This window comes from Rhinoraja longicauda, chromosome 11 (genome assembly GCF_053455715.1).
Source record: "Rhinoraja longicauda isolate Sanriku21f chromosome 11, sRhiLon1.1, whole genome shotgun sequence".
NCBI lineage: Eukaryota > Metazoa > Chordata > Chondrichthyes > Rajiformes > Arhynchobatidae > Rhinoraja > Rhinoraja longicauda.
Window position 1 is genome coordinate 6,477,447 of NC_135963.1, and position 22,233 is coordinate 6,499,679.

Sequence of the window (22,233 nt, forward strand, 5' to 3'; positions counted from 1 at the left end):
ATGAAATTCTTCTCAGTATTTCTTCTGTCTCTGGAGTTGCTTACCTTTGGTGATGTCGTAAGATGTTCTTTCTTGAAGCTAGTGAATAATGGTTATGATAATGTTGTCATAGCTATTAACCCTGGGCTTCCAGAAGATGAAAACCTCATTTTAAAAATCCAGGTAGGAATTTCTTAATTGACCTTTCAATGCTTTGTTATTGTTTGCATAAATGTTTCGAGTATAGTCTAGAGTTTAGAGATAAAGGGTGGAAACAGGCCCTTCAGCCCACCGAGTCCACAACGACCATCGATTACCCGTTCACAATAGGTCTTTGTTATCCCACTTTCACATCCTACACACTGGGGGCAATTTGTAGAAAACAATTAACCGGTAAACCCGCACAAATTTTTTGCAATGTGGGAGGTAACCGCAGCACCCGGTGAAAACCCATGCAGTCACAGGGAAAACGTACAGACTTCATCTAGTCAGAATCGAACCCGGGGCCCTGGCGTTGAGAGGCAGCAACGTTACAGCTGTGTCACCATTCTGTCCCTATTATTGTTGCAAGTTGCAAGTTTTGAAAAAAAAATAAAGAGCCTTCCATGTTTTATTTCTTGAAGGAGTCCGGTATTCCATCTCTTGAGCAGAGGATTCTATTCAATTAAAATTATGGCTGATATTAAAAAGTTACCTAGGAAAATAACTGCAGATGCTGGTACAAATCGAAGATATCACAAAATGCTGGAGTAACTCAGCAGGTCAGGCAGCATCTGGGAGAGAGGGAAAGGGTGACGTTTCGGGTCGAGACCCTTCTTCAGACTGAAGAAGGGTCTCGACCCGAAACGTCATTCATTCCCTCTCTCCTAGATGCTGCCTGACCTGCTGAGTTACCCCAGCATTTTGTGCTACCTTAAAAAGTTACATTGTTATCCAAGTTTTTAAAAAAAATTGTGTGTTACTCCAGGACATGGTGACTTCTGCCTCAACCTTCCTGTACACGGCCACCAAACAACGAGCTTATTTTCGAGATGTGAAAATTCTATTACCCATCACATGGACAACAAAACCACACTATCAAAAACCAACCACGCAATCCTACGAGAAGGTAAAATCTAAACCATTATCAATGGTGGTTTCACTACTTGTTATTTTCATGAATGTTCCCTCATCCACGCTGTTACTTATTCGTAAGCATAAGTATCTCAATTGCAAAGTCTGAAGAAGGCATTTTGCTTTATCACAGGTACAATTGTTTACTAGTTAATCTCTGGAGTCACAGAGTCTTAGACAATAGACAATAGACAATAGGTGCAGGAGGAGGCCATTCGGCCCTTCGAGCCAGCACCGCCATTCAATGTGATCATTCTCAATCAGTACCCCGTTCCTGCCTTCTCCCCATACCCCCTGACTCCGCTATCTTTAAGAGCTCTATCTAGCTCTCTCTTGAATACATTCAGAGAATTGGCCTTCACTGCCCTCTGAGAATTCCACAGATTCACAACTCTCTGACTGAAAAAGTTTTTCCTCATCTCAGTTCTAAATGGCCTACCCCTTATTCTTAAACTGTGGCCCCTTGTTCTGGACTCCCCCAACATTGGGAACATGTTTCCTGCCTCTAACGTGTCCAACCCCTTTATAATCTTATACGTTTCGATAAGATCTCCTCGCATCCTTCTAAATTCCAGTGTATACAAGCCTAGTCGCTCCAGTCTTTCAACAGGAGCCTTACAACAGAGAAACAGGTCCTTCGGTCCAACTTGTTCATGCAGACCAAGATGCCCCATTCTCCCGTGTTTGGCCCATATCCCTCTTAACCAGTCTGATGAAGGGTCTCGATCCGAACCGTCACCTATTTCTTTACTCCAGAGATGCTTGCTGACCCGCTGAGCTACTCCAGCATTTTGTGTCCATCTCCCTCTTAACCTTTCCTGTTTATATACCTGTACAAGATTATGTTAAATCACATTTTTCTTTATTGGCAGATGGTTGAACAAAAGCCAGAGTTAAAAGATAAAAAAGTGCAAAATGTGGAGATCAGGATAGTGGAGGTGTAAATTGTGAAACCAGAGGAAGGAATAAATCTAGATCCCTGAATTAATCATTCAGCCAAATGATTCAATTCCCATATTTCAGAAACATCAGATATGCTGCCGGTCTGGTTTATACCTTTTATTTATTTTTAAATTTAGAGTCACACAGCACCAAAAAGGGCCCTTCGGCCCAACTCATCCATGCCAACCAAGATGCCCCATCTAAGCTAGTTCCATTTGCCCACATTTGGCCCAGCAAATATAACGACAATCGGTCTGAAGAAGGGTCCCGACCCGAAACATCGCCTCTCCATATTCTTCAGAGGAGCTGCCTGGCCCGTTGAGTTACTCCAGCACTCTGTGTCTTTATTGTAACCAACATTGAAGTGCCTTTTGTCTACATATATTTTAAAAATTATTTTATGCCTTGAAAAGGAACTCTCTTAACTTATTTTTCTGCTGCCTTTGTATGTCTGTGCAAGGCCAGCTGCATAATCAAGGACGAGTCACAAACCTGGTCACTCCCTCTTCTCCCTTCTCTGATCGGTATAAAAGTATGAAAACGCACACCTCCAGATTCAGGGACAGTTTCTTCCCAGTTATTATCAGACAACTGAACTACTATCTACCTCATTGATGGCCCTCGGACTAACTTTGATCGGACTTTACTCGTGTTATCTTGCACTAAACATTATTCCCTTATCATGTATCTGTACACTGTGAATAGCTCAATTATGATCATATATTGACTTTCCACAACAAAAGCTTTTCACCTCGGTACACGTGACAATAAACTAAACTAAACTAATCCTTTCTCTGCTGCCTTTGGATATTTTTAGTTTAGTTTAGTTTAGAGATACAGCGCGGAAACAGGCTCTTCAGCCCACCGAGTCTGCACCAACCAGCGATCCCCGAACATACAATACAATATATCTTTATTGTCATTGTACAGGGGTACAACGAGATTGGGAATGCGCCTCCCATACGATGCAATAAATTAATTAGCTAGTCGGTATTAATTTAAACAACCCAATGAAACAAATTAGAACAGTTTTAAAACAGAACACTATTCTACACACACGAGGGACAATTTATACTCATAGAAAGCCAATAAACCCACAAACCTGTACGTCTTCGGAGTGTGGGAGGAAAACGAAGATCTCGGAGAAAACCCACACGGTCACGGGGAAAACGTACAAACTCCGTAAGACAAGCACCCGCAGTCGGAATGGAACCCTGGTCCCTGCCGCTGTAAGCACCGTAAGGCAGCAACTCTACCGCTGCGCCACCGTGCCACTCTCTACCTGTGCTTTAACTACTTATGTTTTGCAGTGTTGTTTTTGTTTTTAACTCCCCTTTACCTTTATCATCCTAGGCTGACGTGATCATTGCTGATTCACATATGAAATTTGGTGATGACCCATACACTCTCCAGTATGGCAGGTGTGGTGAACGGGGCCGGTACATTCATTTCACCCCAAACTTCTTGCTGAACGACAGTGTGATCAACATTTATGGCTCACGAGGTGAACAACTTTGCAAGAAAACATTTTCAAATGGACAACTAGTTAGAATTTCTTGTTTTGTTCAGTTTAGATATACAGTGCGGAAATAGGCCCTTCGGCCCACCAAGTCCGTGCCGACCAGCGATCCCCACACACTAACACTATCCTGCTGCAATAGTGACAATGGGACAATTTACCAATTTTACCAAAGCCAATTAACCTACAAACCTGTGTGTCTTTGGAGTGTGGGAGGAAACCCGGAGCTCCTGGAGAAAACCCACGCTGGTCCTGGGGATAATGTCCATACAGACTACACCATGTCAAGCTCCAAACAGACAGCACCCATAGTCCGGGTCTCTGGCGCTGTAAGGCAGCAACTCTACTGCTGCGCCAATGTTATACTGGCAAAACTATTGTACGAGGAAAAAAGTGCCACAAAGTGGTGGAGTAACTCAGCTGGGTAAGATAGAATCTCTAGAGAACGTGGTTAGGTGATGTTTTGGGACGGACCCTTCCTCAGACTGATCGGGGAGGGGGCGTGGGGAAAGAAAACTAGAAGAGAGGTTGGGCAGGTCAAGGCCTGGCAGGTAATGGGTTGATACAGGTGAGGGGGTGGGGTGTTGATAGCCAGATGTTGGACAAAGCCAGAGATGAAAAGGCAGAAAGTGTGAGACGAAAGGATTGAAGAGTTTCGAATTGTGGACGGAATGTAGGTGGAAAGGATGGGATAGGGGACAAATGGGTGCAAGTCCAGTTGGGCTGGTGTCAAGAATGTCCAATTCTCAAAGTGTTATGGGGAGGCAGGCAAGATGGCGCCCAACCCAGGCGACTATTTGAGTGCTAGCCACAGAAGCAGATCTACAAACTCATTTTATAATTGCTCTACGCTCTTAAATCTGTATTCCTGCAGCAACATTTCATACTTTAACTACCATCTACCTCTTTGATGTCCCTCGGACTACCCATAGCTGGACTTTGCTGGCTTTTCCTTGCATAAAACGTTATTACCTTATCTGTACACTGTAAATGGATTGTTTCGAATCATGTATTGTCTTTCTGTTGACTGGTTAGCACGCAACAAAAAAGCTTTTCACTGTACCTCGGTACACATGACAATAAACTAAACTGAACGGAGAATGGGATTGGGAGGGACAAATAGATAAGCCAAGATCTAATGGTGGAGCAAACGATGGGTTGAATGGCCTAATTCTGCTCCTGTGCCTTATGATCTTAGGTTTTTTAATGGTCTATATATTGTGTAGAGTGGCATTGTGTGCAAGATGATCACGATTAAGGTAAAAGTCGATTATAGTTACCTTACCTGTAACGATGTGCCATCATGTTGTCAAGGGTACAGAATGTCGGCAAGCTGGGAAGGGTACAGAGAAATTCCCAAGGATGTTGCCAGGACTAGAGGTTCTGAGCTACAGGGAGAGGTTGAGTTGCCTAGTTCTTTATTCCTTGGAGGGCAGGAGGAAGAGGGGTTATCTCATAGGGATGTATAAAATCATGAGAGGAATAGATTGGGTAGATGCACAGTCGCTTACTCAGTGTAGGTGAATCGAGGACCAGAGGACATAGGTTTAAGGTGCAGGGGGAAAGATTTAATACGAACATAGAAAATAGGTGCAGGAGGAGGCCATTTGGCCAGTTGAGCCAGCACCGCTCTGAGGGGAATCTGAGGGGTAACTTTTACACACAAAGGGTGGTGGGGGTAAGGAACAATCTGCCAGAGGAGGTGGTTGAGGCAGGGACTATCCCAACGTTTAAGAAACAGTTAGACAGGTACATGGATAGGACAGGTTTGGAGGAATGTGGGCCAAGCATGGGCAGTTGGAACTAGTGTAGCTGGGACATGTTGGACAGTATGGGCAGGTTGGGCCGAAGGGCCTGTTTCCGCGCTGTATCACTCTCTGACTCTATGTCAAACAATGTTTAACCAATATGTTAGCATCACTTGGTAAAGTTGCATTTTGATGCAATGCTTGCACAGTGCACTCAAGCCCTGATGCTTCAGTTCAGTTTCGGTTTAGTTTATTGTCACGTACAGTGAAAAGCTTTTTGTTGTGTGCTAACCAGTAAGCAGAAAGCCAATACATGATTGCAATCGAGCCATTCACAGTTGACAGATACATGGTAAGGGAATAATGGTTGGTGTAAAATAAAGCCAGTAAAGTCTGATCAAAGATAGTCCGAGGGTCACCAATGAGGTCAATAAAGAGAATGATGTTGCACCTTAATGAAAAGCCAGCTGACCGGCTGAATCTGTGCAAGGTGTGCCTCTTCCCCTCTCTTCTGCTCTTTAACATGCTCCTTACAAAGCTGGAAGGGGGTTTCACAGTGGTCAAGTTGCTGCCTTATAGTGCCAGAGACCCGGGTTAGCCCTTGACGAGTGCTGTCTGTACGGAGCTTGTACGTTCTCCCACGCTTGTATGTGGCTTTTCCCTGAGTGCTCCGCTTTCCTCCCACACTCCAACGACGTACAGGTTTGTAGGTTCACTGGCTTTGGTAAAAATAGCAAATTGTCCCTAGTTTGTACGATAGTGCTAGTGTATAGGGTGACTGCTGGTCAGCGTGGACTTGGTGGGCCGAAGGGCCCGTTTCCGGCTTGTGTCTCCAAAGTCTAAAGTCTGTGCCTTTGGTCAAACGTTTGGTCGTTTGTTCTAATATCACATTGTATAATTGAATAACGTTCCTCCCCCACCCTAGTTCCCAGACCTGTTTCACTGTCCTCACGATTAATTTTACTGTTTGTTTGCCTCATTGTCACCCTCCCCTCGGCCAACAAAGAACCACTCTACATTTCCTTGATCATTGTCAACTTTGATCTGTCGTTTTCACACCGTACATTCTCTGTGTACCCTTCCATATCTCCAGCTTCCCTCTCACCTGACTCAGTCCGAAGAAGGGTCTCGACCCGAGACGTCACCCATTCCATCTCTCCAGAAATGCTGCCTGTCCCGCTGAGTTACTCCAACATATTGTGTCTATCTAACGTTCCAATGAAGCTCATTAAGATGGCAGTTCCGTCAATGGCAAAGACAGAAACTAGAAATATTAAACATAGCCATAATACAATAACAGTAACTAATTTAAGCGTAAATGGCTCCTACACAAGCAATGGTTTTCATAAGTTCATAAGTGATAGGAGCAGAATTAGACCATTTGGCCCATCAAGTCTACTCCACCATTCAATCCTGGCTGATCTATCTTTCCCTCTTAACCCCATTCTCCTGCCTGCTCCCCATAGCCCCTGACACGTGTGATTCTACCCAATACCCAATGACTTGGCCTCCACAGCCTTCTGTCGCAATGAATTCCACAGATTCACCACCCTCTGACTAAAGAAATTCCTCCTCATCTCCTTCCTAAAGGAACGTCCTTTAATTCTGAGGCTGTGTCCTCTGGTCTTAGACTCTCCTTGTGTTTTATATTTGGTTGAGTCAACCCTATTTGGTTTCAACAGATCGGGTATTTGTCCATGAGTGGGCTCATCTTCAGTGGGGCGTGTTTGATGAATACAACGATTTGGCGCCATTTTATTTCTCTGACCAGGATTTCCATGCCACGGGGTGAGTTGCCTTTCAATCTGAATCACACGGTTAGTAGGTGGACAATAAATAAGATTTGTTTCTTCTCGTTTCCAGGCTTGGAGAGAGTTAGATTTAGCTCTAAGGGCTAAAGGAATCAAGGGATATGTGGAGAAAGCAGGAACGGGGTACTGATTTTGGATGATCAGCCGTGGTCATGTTGAATGGCAGTGCTGGCTCAAAGGGCCGAATAGCCTACCCCTGCACCTATTTTCTTTATTTCTACAGATGTAGTTAGCGCACTTACACCCGAACCTAGTGTTATGTTGCTTGAGTATTTAGTTATTGATTTTGGTGGGGATTCCAGTGTGGCTGTGTATCTCTGCAGCAAAATCCCCTCTCCAATCAGGCAAGAGGTACAGAAGTGTGAAAACGCACACATCCAGATTTAGGGACAGTTTCTTCCCAGCTGTTATCAGGCAATTGAACCATCCTACCACAACCAGAGAGCAGTGCTGAACTGCTATCTACCTCATTGGAGACCCTTGCACTATCTTTAATCGGACTTTACTGGACTTTATTTTGTATGAAACGTTATTCCCTTTATCCTGTATCTGTAGACTGCGGACAGCTTGATTGTAATCATGAATAGTCTTTTCGCTGACTGGATAGCACAAAACAAAAATACTTTTCACTGTATCTCGGTACATGTGACAATAAACTGAACCGAAGTAAAAGGTGGGGTTAGGGTAGGTTTGCGGTGGGAGAGACAAGAAGTTCCAACGTTTTAAAGAGAACCTACCTTCAACATGGGGGGATAGACAATAGACAATAGGTGCAGGAGGAGGCCATTCGGCCCTTCGAGCCAGCACCGCCATTCAATGTGATCATGGCTGATCATTCTCAATCAGTACCCCGTTCCTGCCTTCACCCCATACCCCCTGACTCCGCTATCCTTAAGAGCTCTATCTAGCTCTCTCTCGAATGCATTCAGAGAATTGGCCTCCTCTGCCTTCTGAGGCAGAGAATTCCACAGATTCACAACTCTCTGACTGAAAACGTTTTTCCTCATCTCAGTTTTAAATGGCCTACCCCTTATTCTAAACTGTGTCCTCTTGTTCTAGACTCCCCCAACATTGGGAACATATTTCCTGCCTCTAACGTGTCCAACCCCTTAATAATCTTATACGTTTCGATAAGATCTCCTCTCATCCTTCTAAATTCCAGTGTATACAAGCCTAGTCGCTCCAGTCTTTCAACATACGACAGTCCCGCCATTCCGGGAATTAACCTAGTAAACCTACGCTGCATGCCCTCAATAGCAAGAATATCCTTCCTCAAATTTGGAGACCAAAACTGCACACAGTACTCCAGGTGCAGTCTCACTAGGGCCCTGTACAACTGCAGAAGGACCTCTTTGCTCCTATACTCAACTCCTCTTGTTACGAAGGCCAACATTCAACTTGAATAAGTCTTGCGTTGGTTTATTTTGAATGTTGCAGAAAGTGCTCTGCAGGCAAATAATAATAAAAATGTTGGGGCTTGTCTTCACTTTTAGGTGTTCAAAAGAGATAAAGGGCGAGTCTGCTATATGCAATAGAGGCTCCTGTGAACCCTGCAGCATTGATAGCAACACAAGGCTCCCAAGCAGAGATTGTATGTTTTTTCCGGACAAAACGCAAACGACAGCGGCTTCAATAATGTATCTCCAAGGATTGAAAGATGTAAGTTGAACAGCCAGGTCTGGGGCGTCACGGTAGCCCAAGGGCGGCACGGTGGCGCAGAGGTAGAGATGATGCCTTACAACGCCAGAGACACGGGTTCGATCCTGACTATGGGTGCTGTCTGTATGGAGTTTGTACATTCTTCCCGTGACCTGCGTGGGTTTTCTCCATGTTCTAACTGGTTTCTAGTCAATTAATTGGCTTTGGTAAAAATTGTAAATTGTCCGTAGTGTGTAGTATAGTGTTAGTGTGTGCGGGGATCGCTAGTCGGCACGGACTTCGTGGGCCGATGGGCCGGTTTCCGCGCTGTATCTCTAAATGAAACCACTAAATATTTTACTTTAACAATTTCTGTAATAGAGTCAAGTCGTAGAGTGATACAGTGTGGAAACAGGCCCTTTAGCCCAACTTGCCCACACCGGCCAACATGTCCCAGCTAGACTAGTCTCACCTGCCCGCGTTTGGTCCATATCCCTCCAAACCAGTCCTATTCATGTACCTGTTTCTTAAACGTTGGGATAGTCCCAGCCTCAACTACTTCCACTGGAAGCTTGTTCCATACACTCACCTTCTTTTCTGTGAAAAGGTTAACCCTCAGATTCCTATTAAATCTTTTCCCCTTCACCTTAAACCTATGTCCTCTGGTGTTCCGTTCACCTACTCTGGGCAAGAGTCTCTGTACGTCTACCCGATCTATTCCTCTCATGATTTTATACACCTCTATAAGATCACTCCTCATCCTCCTGTGCTCCAGGGAATAGAGTCCCAGACTACTCAACCTCTCCCTATAGCTCACACCCTCTAGCCCTGGCAACATCCTCGTAAATCTTCTCTACACCCTTTCCAGCTTGTCAACATCTTTCCTTTAGCATCCTATATAAAAGCAAAGAAACATTTATAAACTGTTTCAAAACCATAATCCTTGTTCATTTTAGGTAGCCTATTAACAGCCAATGGCAGGTTTCACTCTATCTAATGGAACAGTATGATTTAAATTACACGACATTTACATTTTCACAAATCCTTGTAGATATTGCAGTAGCACAACAGTGTACACAGAGGAAGCTGGGAATCTTTTTGATATCATTTGCATGTCTTTCTTTAACCATGTTAAAAGCTAATTGAATTCATTCTTCGCATAACATTGAAGTATCTGTTGGTGTAAATACGTACAACATAGAAGGGTACAAATAACACAGGAACAAGTTCTTTGGTCCAGATCTATGCTGACATAATCCCAAATGAAATCTATCTCATTTGCCTGCACGTGATCCATATACCTCCATTCCCTGAATATCCACGTGCCTATCTAAAAACCTCTTAAATGCCACTATTGTATCTGCCTCCACCACTACCCCTGGCAGTACGGTCCAGGCAACGCTATCTAAGCCGCTTATAATTTTATACACATGTATCGGGTCTCCCCCCAACCTCCAGAGAAAACAACCCAGGTTTGTCCAATCTTTCCTTATAGTTAATACCCTCTAATACAAGCACCATTCTGGTCAACCCCATCTGCATCCTCTCCAAAGCTTCCCCATTCTTCCTGTAATGGGGCGACCAGAATTATCCACAATACTCCAAATGCAGCATGACCAAAGTCCTATAAAGTTGTAACATGAGTTCCTGACTCTGTTCAATGTCCCGACTGATGAAGGCAAGCATACTATATGCCTTCTTTACCACTCTTATCTGCTTGTGTGATCACTTACAGGGAGATATGGAGCTGGACTACAAGATCCCTCTGTGCATCAAATATAAATAAACGTAATAAACGTGTATAATACTTGACAGTGCAGCATTTTCTTACCCATTGTTTCCTCGGGAATGGAGTCACTGGTTCAAATCCAGAGATTACACCCTGGTAGAAAGGCTTGCAAAGGCTTCGCAAAGCTAGCGAGTGTCACAGAGACAGGGAGAACTAAAGCATCAAGCAAGCCTTGTACTTAAAAGCTGCTGGCTCAGGGAAAATGGTTCCACCCATTGAGCTGATATTTAGAAGTAGGATATAGACACAAAGTGCTACGGTAACTCAGCGGGTAAGGCAGCATCTCTGGAGAAAAAGGATAGGTGATGTTCCAGGTCTGGAGCCGACCCGTCTTCAGAGTCTGACGAAGGGTCCCGACCCAAAACGTCACCCATCCTTTTTCTCCAGAGATGCTGCCTGACCGGCTGAGTTACTCCAGCACTTGGTGTCTATCTCCGGTGTAAACCAGCATCCGCAGTTCCTTTCTACATGTTTAGAAAGTGGAACGTATATAACAAATCCGCAAATGCCAGGAAAGTGCATGTTCCCTCGCTGGATAGATTCTGCGACACTTCTCACACCGAGTCTTGCATTCATTTTTCAGGTGGTCGAATTCTGTGATAACAACACTCACAATGCTGAAGCGCCCAACATGCAGAACAGAATGTGCAATTACAGGAGCACTTGGGACGTGATCAGCAAGTCGGAGGATTTCAAGAATAACCCCCCGGCTAACGTTGCATCCCTGGTGCCGACAATAACTCTACTGCACGTCAAGGACCGAGTGCTGTGCTTAGTTCTTGATGACTCTGGAAGTATGAGCGCGGTATGTCCCCAGTACAGAATAGTAGGGTTGGTTTAAGTTGAGGATAGCTATGAGTTTACCCCTTCATAAGTTCACAAGTTCTAGCAGCAGAAGTAGGCCATTCAGCCCATCAAGTCTACTCCAGCATTCAATCATGGCTGATCTACCTTTCCCTCTGGATCCCATTCTCCTGCCTTCTCCCCACATCCCCTGACAACCGTACGTCTCAGGAATCTGTCAATCCCCGCCTTAAAAATATCCATTGACTTGGCCTCCACAGCCGTCTGTGGCAAAGAATTCCACAGATTCACCACCCTCTGACTAAAGAAATTCCTCCTCATCTCCTTTCTAAAGAAATGTCCTTTAATTCTGAGGCTGTGACCCTCTGGTCCTAGACTCTCCCACTAGTGGAGACATTCTCACCACATCCACTCTATCCTGGCCTTTCACTATTCGGTACATTTTAATGAGGTCCCCCCTCGTCCTCCTGAACTCCAACGAGTACAGGGCCAGAGGATCTCCAGATTCCTCCCACATTCCAAAGACGTGTAGATTTGTTGGTTAATTGGCTTCTGTAATGAGGAGGAATTTCTTTAGCCGGAGGGTGATGAATCTGTGGAATTTATTGCCACAGATGATGGTGGAAGCCAAGTCATTGTGTGTTTTCAAAGCGGAGATTGATGGGTAAGGACATCAAAGATTATGGGGAGAAGGCAGGAGAATGGGGTTTAGAGGGAAAAATAGATCAGCCATGATCGAATGGCAGAGCAGACATGGTAGGCTGAATGTCCTAATTTCTGCTCGTATGGCTAATGATCTTAAATACATAAGATCACAAGGCATAGCGGTGGCACGGTGGCGCAGCTGTAGAGTTGCTGCCTTGCAGCGCCAGAGACCCGGGTTCGATCCTGACTGCGGGTGCTGTCTGTACGGAGTTTGTACGTTCTCCCGTGACCGCGTGGGTTTTCTCCGAGATCGTTGGTTTCTTCCCACAGTCCAGAGAGGTACAGGTTTGTAGGTTAATTGGCTTGGCATAAATGTAAAAGTGTCCCCAGTGTGTGTAGGATAGTGTCAATGTGCGGGGACCGCTGGTTGGCGATGACTCGATGGGCCAAAGGGCCTGTTTCCGCGCTGTATCTCTAAACTAAACTAAAAACTAAACGAAACATATTGTTGAAGCACGGAGTTAGCTGCTTCTGCAGAAGTCTGAATTTTGAATCTGACATGCTTTCTTTCTGAAAACAGGAAAAGCGTATTGAAAGGCTCAGACAAGCAGCATCGATATTCCTGCTGCAGATCATTGAGACAGGATCCCAAGTTGGCATCGTCACTTTTAATAGCAGGGCAATTATTAAAACGCAGCTGAAAATAGTTGACAGTGAAGCGGTTCGGAAGCAACTGATAAAGTACCTGCCTACAACCGCAGGTGGTGGAACAAATATCTGTAGTGGGGTTCGGGCAGCTTTCCAGGTAAGTCCCAGAGGACTTTTAATTGTACTTTCCATTTTAATCGTTCCAATCGTTTTCCAGCATTGACGAAATGATGATTGTTTTCCAGGTCCTTCGCAGAAGTGACGGAGCTACAAACGGCGATGAAATAGTTGTGCTGACCGATGGGGAGGACTCTTCTATAAGCCAGTGCTTTGAAGAAGTGAGACAAAGTGGAGCTATTGTCCACACCATCGCATTGGGACCAGATGCAGCCATAGAACTGGGACAACTATCAGTTATGACAGGCAAGAAATAGGTTTCAAAGCTTAGTTTAGTTTGGTTTAGTTTGGAGATACAGTGCAGAAACAGGCCCTTTGCAATTATACCAAGTATAGATTAACCTATAAACCTGTACAATGTTTGAAGAAACTGGAGCACCTGGGGAAAACCCACGCAGGTCACGGAATGTACAAACTCCGTACAGACAGTACCTGTGGTTAGGATTGAAACCAGTCTCTGGCGCTATGAGGCAGCAACTCTACCACTGCGCCACCGTGCAAGTGTTCATGCTGATGATGGAGGGAACTGAGGTACGGGATTGTGGATGGGATAATGATCGTACAGTTTGCTTTCATCGGGACGGGGCCAATATTGTTTGGAAATGAACCTGAAGAACATTTCGGCCCACATGTTTCGAGCATACAAGATTATCCCACCAATGTGTCCGCTATTTAGACTCGTAGAGTCATACAGCACAGAAACAGGCCCTTTGGCCCAGCTTGCCCATACCGACCAAGATGCCCCCATCTACATTTGAGTTTAGTTTATTGTCACATGTACCGAGGTACAGTGAAACACTTTTATTGCGTGCCAACCAATCAGCGGAAAGACAATACATGATTACAATCGAGCTATCCACAGTGTACAGATGCATGATTAAGGGAATAACGTGAATAACATTTAGATAAAGCCAGTAAATTAATCAAACATAGTCCGAGGGTCTCCAATGAGGTAGACAGTAGTTGAGGACTGCTCTCTGGTTGTGGTGGGATGGTTCAGTTGCCTGATAACAGCTGGGGAGAAACTGTCCCTGAATCTGGAGGTGTGCGTTTTCACACTTCTATACCTTTTGCCTAATGGGAGAGGGGAGAAGAGGGAGTGGCCGGGGTGCGACGTGTCCTTGATTATGCTGCTGGCCTTATCGAGGTAGCGTGAGATGTAAATGGAGTCAATGAAGGAAGATTGGTTTGGGTGATGTTCTGGGCTCCGCCCACAATACTCGGCAATGTCTTGCGGGCATCTACGTCACTTTCAGTTCATTTTCCTCATCAGCTTTATGATTGAATAATGTGAATGAAATCTTGCGCAAAGATTTTCCCTTTCAAGAGTGAAGAGTGTTTTATTGTCACATGTACCGAAATGGATCAATGAAATTGTTCATGACCTCTATGTTAACTCTTCAATTTTATATTCTTCAATTATCAGATGGCGTACAATATACGGCCACAGATAACGTGGATGAAAATGGACTAATGGATGCTTTCACTGGATTAGTATCAGGCAATGGTGACATTAACCAGCAGTCAATCCAGGTTTGATTCATTGAGCAACATTCCAAAACATGTTTGCTGGAAATAACTGCCTCACCGGATTAAAAATATTTCTTCTCTTTGGTTACAGCTTGAAAGTTCTGGAAAGCGCATCAGCAGTAATAGTTGGTTAAACGGTACAGTCGTCATTGACAAAACCATTGGGAATGACACCTTCTTTGTCATGACGTGGGAGAGCGTTACACCATCCATCTTAGTTCATGATCCTCGGGGAAAGATTTACAATGATTCAACCTTTGACATAGACAACAGTTTCCATACAGGAAGACTTGCTATTCCTGGCACTGCAGAGGTATGTTACAGTGTCATGGAGTCATACAGTGCGAAAACAGGCCCTTCGGCCCAACATGTCCCAGCTACACTAGTCCCACCTGCCCGCGTTTGGTCCATATCCCTCCAAACCTGTCCTATCCATGCACCTGTCTAACTGTTTCTTAAACGTTGGGATAGTCCCAGCCTCAACTACCTCCTCTGGCACCTTGTTCCATACACCCACCACCCTTTTGTGTGAAAGAATTACACCTCAGATTCCTATTAATTCCTTTCCCCTTCACCTTAAACCTATGTCCTCTGGTCCTCGATTCCACTACTCTAGGCAAGAGACTCTGTGCGTCTACCTGAACTATTCCTCTGATGATTTTATACCCATGTTTCTTATTGGATTTCATGTTTCCTCTTTTTGTTGATTTTGCTTTGCCCTCTGTGTTGTAAATTAAAGTGGCGTGCTTTTCTATCAGCCAGGATCATGGAGCTACTCGATAAAGAATACGGCTGCTGCAGATCAGGTTCTGAGCATCACTGTGATGTCCCGCGCAGCAGACGAGAGTGTTCCACCTGTCACTGTCAATGCCCACATCAATCAGGGTACATCGGTGTGGCCGAAACCCCTGGTCATTTACGCAGAGGTCAGTCACGGCTATCTGCCAGTCATTGAGGCTAAAGTGTCAGCCACAGTGGAGCGGGCAGATGGCACAACTACCATCGTTGACCTTCTGGACAATGGCGCAGGTAAACGCACGTGAATGACCGAGAGACACACGACTGTAACGAGCCGTGCGTGTTCCTTTCTGAGAGCCACAGGGCACGACAGGCGTTGAAGTATGACACAAAAAGCCGATATCGCAAAATGCTGGAGTAACTCAGCAGGTCAGGCAGCATCTCTGAGAATAAGGGGTAGGCCATTTAGAACTGAGATGAGGAAAAACTTTTTGAGTCAGAGAGTTGTGAATCTGTGGAATTCTCTGCCTCAGAAGGCAGTGGAGGCCAATTCTCTGAATGCATTCAAGAGAGTTCTAGATAGAGCTCTTAAGGATAGCGGAGTCAGGGGGTATGGGGAGAAGGCAGGAACGGGGTACTGATTGAGAATGATCAGCCATGATCACATTGAATGGCGGTGCTGGCTCGAAGGGCCGAATGGCCTCCTCCTGCACCTATTGTCTATGGTCTATTGTCTGGAGAGAAGGAATGGGTGACGTTTCGGGTCGAGACCCTTCTTCAGACTGAAGGGTCTCGACCAGAAAAGTCACCCATTCCCTCTCTCCAGAGATGCTGCCTGACCCGCCGAGTTACTCCAGCATTTTGTGATACCTTCAATTTGTACCAATATTTTCCTACACACAAAAAACTGGAGTAACTCAGCACCTCTGGTGAAAAGTAATAGGGTCGAGACGTTGAGGTATAATTGAAGTGTAGACGTGGTTCAATACAGGAAATGAGGCAACCATTTTGCGTGCAGCATGTTCCCACAAAAGAGCTTCAGCTTCCGTCAGGATTAAGGATGACTTCCTTCCTTCCTCTCTGGTTTTGAGGCCTCAGAGATGACTGATAAGGCCGGTGTAGGAACCACAGACTCTTGCACAGATGGGGCAGGTGATGCCTGACGGGGAATGTGGGGGAGTAGTTTGTGAGGTGTTTTGCTTCTTCTGCCATTTACAGGCTTATGCATGCACCCAAGATATGGACACCTAATGCAGGCTCTCAATAACATCTCACATGTTGATGGACTAATGGTCAAGGAATTGTATGTTTTCTTTGCTCCGCCTTATCCAATTTGGCTTGGTCCTTGTAAAGTTAATTAATGGAAGCCTTGAGCTTGTGGCATTTCAATTGCCCCCTGACCAGAGGCCTGGATAGAGTGGATGTGGAGAGGATGTTTCCACTAGTGGGAGAGTCTAGGACCAGAGGCCGCAGCCTCAGAATAAAAGGACATACCTTTAGAAAGGAGATTTATTTCGTCAAAGGGTGGTGAATCTGTGCAATTCATTGCCACAGAAGGCTGTGGTGGGCAAGTCAATGGATATTTTTAAGGCGGAGATTGATAGATTCTTGATTCGTACGGGTGTCTCTGTTTCTGCTTTCTACTGCACAACTGCCAACAGCTGGGCTGTCTCGTGCAGGTTTCGCTCGCATGGGTACCGGTTGCAAAAAGGTCATTTAGATTTTTACGTGGGCAAGTTTGGTGAGATGATCCTTGTCCAAGTTGTCGAGTTGTGACATGAAGAGTGACAAGGTTGGTGCACACCTGGTGGTGTCAGGAAGGATGTTCCACTCTGGGATAGTCCATGGATATAGTGACGAGAGGCAGCTATTTTTGTTTGCTCTAATTCTAGTATAAATGAAGTGACCTGAGGACTGTCTTGTAAATTTCTGGGTATTGGGTTGAATGAAATGAGATATGTTACTGGGGATGATGCCATGAGTCTATTTGTAGACTGTACATAAGCGGGCTTTGGTGGGTCTCGACTCCAGCGACTCCCAGCCAAGGCGATTTAACATATCGGAGACGCTTGACTGTCTTGAGTCAGGGGTTACGGGAAGAAGGCAGGAGAATGGGGTTGAAAAATATATCAGCCGTGGTTGAATGGCGGAGTAGACTTGATGGGCCGAATGGCCTAATTCTGCTCCTATCACTTATGAAATGAAAATTCTTTGGGAAGCAGCATTTGTGGAGAGTGCTCTACAGTATAGTCCCATTTGATTGCAACAATGTGATAATGGACAGATAATCAGAGGTCTGAGTGCTATAGCAATGTGTTAAAGGATGTTCCAAATTTAAAAAAAAGATTTCATAATTTCCTGTGCACGCCTTTATTTGCAATAAATTTATTTGTAATAAATACCTTTACTTGCCTTCTTCTCATTAGACCCTGATGCTGTTGAAAACGATGGCATTTATTCAAAATACTTCATTAATTTTGGTGGAAATGGACGGTACAGCTTCAAAATAAATGTTCAAGGAAAAGATGGAGTAACAAGATTATCAGCCAGGCGGCAAGGTCGTGCTCTGTACATCCCTGGATATGTGCAGAATGGTAATGTATTGATGGATAAATGTTACACATTGATGTTGACAGTATAACATTGGCTGTGTCTATCACCACCTTTAGCCCAAGTGCCATTGAAAGTCTCACCCTGCTATCCCCAAACATGACAAACTTTGAGAACCAGAGGACATGTGTTTAAGGTGAGGGGGGGAGGATTTGATGGGAACCTGAGGGGTAACATTTTCACATAAAGGGTTGTGAGTGTACGTAATAAGTGGCCAGAGGAGGTAGTTGAGGCAGGTACTATCGCAACGTTTTAAGAAACATTTAGACAGGTACCTGGAAAAGACTGGTTTAAAGGGATATGGGCCAATCGCAGGCAGGTGGGAAGAGTGTAGCTGGGACATGTTGGTGGTCAGTGAGGGCAGGTTGGGCCGAGGGGCCTGTTTCCACACTGTAAGACTCTATGACTCTAAATGCCATGGTCTCAAGGACAATCTTCCATCCTTCATTTTCCCTGAAACTCATCTCATCCAGTATCCCACTTCTATGGTGTCAGATTAGGAGAAGGGGAGGTGCAACGAGACCTGGGTGTGCTTGTACATCAGTCACTGAAAGTAAGCATGCAGATAGAGCAGGCAGTGAAGAAAGCTAATGGCATGTTGGCCTTCATTTCGAGAGGAGTTTAGTTTAGGAGCAAGGAGGTCCTAATGCAGTTGTACAGGGCCCTAGTGAGACCGCACCTGGAGTATTGTGTGCAATTTCCGTCTCCTAATTTGAGAAAGGACATTATTGCTAATGACGGAGTGCAGCGTAGGTTCACCAGGTTAATTCCCGGGAGGGCGGGACTGACATGTGATGAAGAATGGGTTGACAGGGCTTGTATTCGCTGGAATATAGAAGGATGAGAGGGGATCTTATAGAAACATATAAAATTCCTAAAGGATTGGACAGGGTGGATGCAGAAAATATGTTCCCTATGTTGGGGAGTCCAGAACCAGGGGTCACAGTTTAAGAATAAGGGGTAGGCCAATAACGACTGAGATTAGGAAAAACCAGAGAGTTATGAATCTGTGGAATTCTCTGCCACAGAAGGCAGTGGAGGCCAATTCACTGGATGTTTTCAAGAGAGAGTTAGATTTAGCTCTTAGGCCTGACGGAATCAAGGGATATGGGGAAAAGCTAGAACGGGGTACTGATTTTGAATTATCAGCCTTGATCATATTGAATGGTGGTGCTGGCTTGAAGAGGTGAATGGCCTACTCCTGCACCTATTTTTTACGTTTCTATGTTTCTCTGAACCCCTATCAACCCCTGCCTACGACCTGCCGTGATTTGTCCTGCTCCTTCTCTCTTCCAGCTTTCATCCTCTACCCGACAGTCAATCCATAGAAGGGTCCTGACCCGAAACGTCACCTATCCATGTTCTCCAGTGATGCTGCCTGACCTGCTGAGTTACTCCAGCACTTTGTGTCATTTTATGTAAAGCAGCATCTGCAGTTCCTTTATACTATATCCAGTACCTTGCTGTCTACTTGTCCATTGCCCAGTGTCCTCACTGCATGATAACAGTCTCGGAAAATCATCACAAAAAAAAAAATTACACTTGTGATGAAATCCTTGTTAACCCTTAGCTCCCCCCCCCCCTCCTCTCCCCCCTCCCACCCCTTCCTCCCCAAAACCCTACCTCTATAAACCAGGCAAGTGTCTCTCCTGAAATCTCAACTCCTCTGGCGCTGGTCTTTCATGCATCCATCTCTTTCAGCCCTGCCTCTGATGTAAAATGTCTTAACTCCATGTTTGTGGGTTTCTCCTCTCGCTGTTCTCCTTTCCATTGAGACGTTAGATCACCCCACTTAATATCTTCATAAAATATCAACAATATTTCACCTGTACCAAGGTACAGTGAAAAGCTTTTTCATTGCGCGCTATAAATACAATCAAGTATAGTCCATAGAGCAAAGGGAAAGATATTGAATGCATAATACAGTTCTCGGCATTGCAGTGCATCAGTTCCACAGACAAAGTCCAATGTCCACAATGGGGTAAAGGTGAAACAGACTGTACCCTAGCTTATGTAAAGACTATTCAGAAGCCTGATAATAAGAGGGAAATAAGCTGTTCCTGAGTCTGGTCGTGCATGCTGTCAAGCTCAGGGCCTATACCTTCTATCAGATAGGAACAGGGAGAAACAGGAATAACCCGGGGTGGGACAAGTCTTTGATTGTGTTGGCTGCTTTTCCAAGGTCTAGATGGGATCAATGGTGGGATATCAGGTTTGTGTGATGGATTGGGCGACATCTACAACTCTCTGCAATTTTCCATGGTCTTTGACAGAGCTGTTTCTAAACCAAGCTGTGATGCAACCCCGACAGTATGCTTTCTATGGTGCATCAGTAGACGTTTGTAAGAGTCATTGGAGACACGCCAAATTTCCTCAGTCTCCTCAGGAAGTAGAGGCATCTTGACTGTCACATCAGTGTGGTTGGTCAACGACAGATCATTGAAGATCTCAACCATTTCCACTTCGGCATCACTGGGGCATGTACTTAGGGTTGCCAACTGTCCCGTATTAGTCGGGATATCCCATATTTGGGGCTAAATTGGTTTAGGCCCAGACGGCGCTATAGGCCCTGACGCAGTAGGCCCGTACACTGTAGGTCCGGATACTGTATGCCTGGACACTGTAGACCCGGACACTGTAGCCCGGGGGCCACTGAAGTCCCGGACAGTGTAGGCCCGAGCGCTACCGAACGGAGGTTGCGTAGCAACCCGCCTCCCCGCCCGGGGGGGGGGCACTCTTGTTGAAACGGGAGCATCAGGCCATTGGCTGGGTGAGGTCACGTGTGGCGTGGGGTTGTGACGTCACCCTTTGTCCCTTATTTGGGAGTGAGGAAGTTGGCAACCCTACATGTACTCCACCTTGCTTCCGAATCGTCGATGACTAGCTCCTTCATCTTGCAATCTGCAGTGTCATTTCACAATAGATTTTAGATATCTTGATCCTTTTTCTGAAACGTGTCCTTTTCTTTTTCATTCAGGACAAATTCAACAAAACCCATCTAGGCCGCCATCCATTGATGACAACACTCAGGTGAAACTGGGTAGTTTTCAGAGAGTTAAATCAGGTGGCACGTGTTTAGTAAGTCAGGTACCTCCAGGAGTTCCTCCTGATGTGTTCCCCCCGAGTACAATCATGGATCTTAAAGCAACGATAGTCCACGATAACATACAACTGAACTGGACAGCGCCAGGAGACGATCTTGATCAAGGAAATGGTAATTAAAAATTATATTTTGATGTATAAATCCTTCAATCGTTCAATGGTATTTATTGTCAGATGTACCTATGTGCATTGGAACTCTTTTTTTTTTGCATACAATTCAGTGCCAATTCCGCATTTGAGTTTAGTTTATTATCTCATGTACCTCTGTAGTGTGGGGATATACTGCACCTTGGATGTGAAGAGGATGTTTCCACTAGTGGGAGAGTCTAGGACTAGTGGGAGAGTCTAGAGTATAGCCTTAGAATTAAAGGACATTCTTTAAGGAAGGAGATGAGGAAGAATTTCTTTGGGCAGAGGGTGGTGAATCTGTAGAATTCATCGCCACAGAAAGCTGTGGAGGCCATGCCAATGTATACTTTTAAGGCAGAGATAGATAGATTCTTGATTAGTACAGGTGTCAGGGGTTATAGGGAGAAGGCAGGGGAATGTTGGGAGGGAGAGATAGATCAGCAATGATTGAATGGCAGAGTAGACTTGATGGGCCGAATGGCCTAATTCTGGTCCTATTACCTATGACCTTATGGTCTTATTCCTGTTCTTCCCTAACAAAAGCTGAGTGAATATTTTATTAGCATGTTACAATAAGAAAGTTTGAGTGGTGTTTCTTTTGTGAATTAACTTGCTTTCACGTTTTTTTTTTCTCTTCCTCATCTTCTTCGTTTAGTTTCGCACTATGAAATAAGGATGAGCCAAAACTTCACACAGCTGAAAAATTATTTTCAATCTGCTCACAAGATTAACACCACTGGGTTGAACCCTCAGCCTGCAAACTCCAAGGAATCGTTTTTAATCTCTGAGAATATTCAATTGAAAAACGGGACTGTGATCTACTTTGGTGCCATTGCATTTGATAAGGCAAATCATACTTCAGCGTTGTCGAATATAGCACAGGCTGCCTTGGTAATGGCACCTCCAGTTCCACCTAGCCCTGGACCTAGTATACCGCCTAGCCCTGGACCTAGTATACCGCCTAGCCCTGGACCTAGTATACCGCCTAGCCCTGGACCTAGTATACCGCCTAGCCCTGGACCTAGTATACCGCCTAGCCCTGGACCAAGTATACTGCCTAGCCCTGGACCTAGTATACCGCCTAGCCCTGGACCTAGTATACCCTCCCAACCTAATAACTCCCCGGTGGTTGACGTTACAGAAATTGTTCTCATAGTTAGTTGCCTTGTTGTCATCGTAACTCTGATCATGCCATAACCGTGTGTATTGTGTCTACCAGAGGTCGTAAGAGAGTCTCACCCAGATAAGACACTTGCCATCAGTAAATTCAGAAGTTCAAGGAGCAGAATTATACCATTCGGCCCATCTAGT

General features: G+C 45.0%; 1 protein-coding gene across 1 annotated transcript; it reads left to right on the plus strand.

Annotated features, from left to right (window-relative positions):
- On the plus strand, nucleotides 1-22,119 carry LOC144598018 (calcium-activated chloride channel regulator 1-like). The gene is made up of 14 exons (XM_078407892.1): nucleotides 1-162; nucleotides 947-1,087; nucleotides 3,388-3,538; nucleotides 6,984-7,089; nucleotides 8,606-8,771; nucleotides 11,123-11,344; nucleotides 12,569-12,793; nucleotides 12,882-13,059; nucleotides 14,240-14,346; nucleotides 14,435-14,656; nucleotides 15,102-15,372; nucleotides 17,508-17,675; nucleotides 20,669-20,905; nucleotides 21,578-22,119. The coding sequence occupies exons 1-14, from the start codon at nucleotides 1-3 to the stop codon at nucleotides 22,117-22,119; spliced, it is 2,898 nt and encodes a 965-aa protein (XP_078264018.1).
- The last annotated feature ends 114 nt before the right edge of the window (nucleotides 22,120-22,233 follow it).